At 69.4% G+C, this 661-nt stretch overlaps 1 protein-coding gene across 1 annotated transcript in view; it reads left to right on the top strand.

Annotated features, from left to right (window-relative positions):
* LOC104128299 (outer dense fiber protein 3-like) overlaps window positions 1–655 on the top strand; it is a 2,160-nt gene extending 1,505 nt beyond the window's left edge. Inside the window, exon 2 of the mRNA XM_035896567.1 lies at window positions 14–655. Within this exon, the coding sequence (XP_035752460.1) occupies window positions 14–409 (396 nt within the window). The 3' untranslated portion in view covers window positions 410–655. The remainder of the gene's footprint in view (window positions 1–13) is intronic.
* The last annotated feature ends 6 nt before the right edge of the window (window positions 656–661 follow it).

Genomic DNA, 661 nt, shown 5'->3' with positions numbered 1-661 from the left:
CACCGCGCGCCAGGCGGGGCAGCCTGCTCCCCCCCCAGCCAGGCGCCGCTCCTCTCCTCGCAGGCCTCTCACACGCTCTCTGCCCCTTCCCCTTCCAGGCCCTGGCACCTACACCCTGCCCAGGCTGGTGGGACCCAACACAGCCTACACCCGCGCCAGCCCCTGCTACTCCCTCCGAGGGAAGAGCAAGCACAACGGCTTTGCCCAAGACCTGGCCAAGGTGAGCTACACTTCCCCGCTCTCTGCTGGCAGCAGCTGCAGCTCGGCTGCTCTCCTCAGGGCACAAGGGCTCCGGCGCCTGCCGCAGCCTCTCCACATGCAGCCTCCCCTGCCCCAGCAGCAAAAGCCCTGGCACCACGGCTGCCCGGGCTCTCCGCTCTTCACAGCGCGAGAGGGGAGGCTCCACTGACACTGAAACTCCCTCCCGCGCTTCCCAACGCCAACGGCTTTGCTGGGCCAGAGCTCCTGGGCACTCAAGCCCATCTCCCTGCTCCACTGGGAAAGCTGCCTCTCCGGTGGGGAAGAGGAGGGGCCCTCGTGCCCATCGCTCCCTGCCTCTCGCACCGCTTCTCTGCCCAGCCGGCCCCACCACCGCAGCCTGCCTGGGCAGACGGCAAGAATCAGCCCCCGCCTGGGGCACCCGCCAACCTCCCTGCCTCTC

The sequence above is a fragment of the Egretta garzetta genome, unplaced genomic scaffold, assembly GCF_000687185.1.
Source record: "Egretta garzetta isolate BGI_Z169 unplaced genomic scaffold, ASM68718v1 scaffold2566, whole genome shotgun sequence".
Taxonomy (NCBI): Eukaryota; Metazoa; Chordata; class Aves; order Pelecaniformes; family Ardeidae; genus Egretta; species Egretta garzetta.
This window is presented reverse-complemented; position numbering and strand designations above follow the sequence as displayed.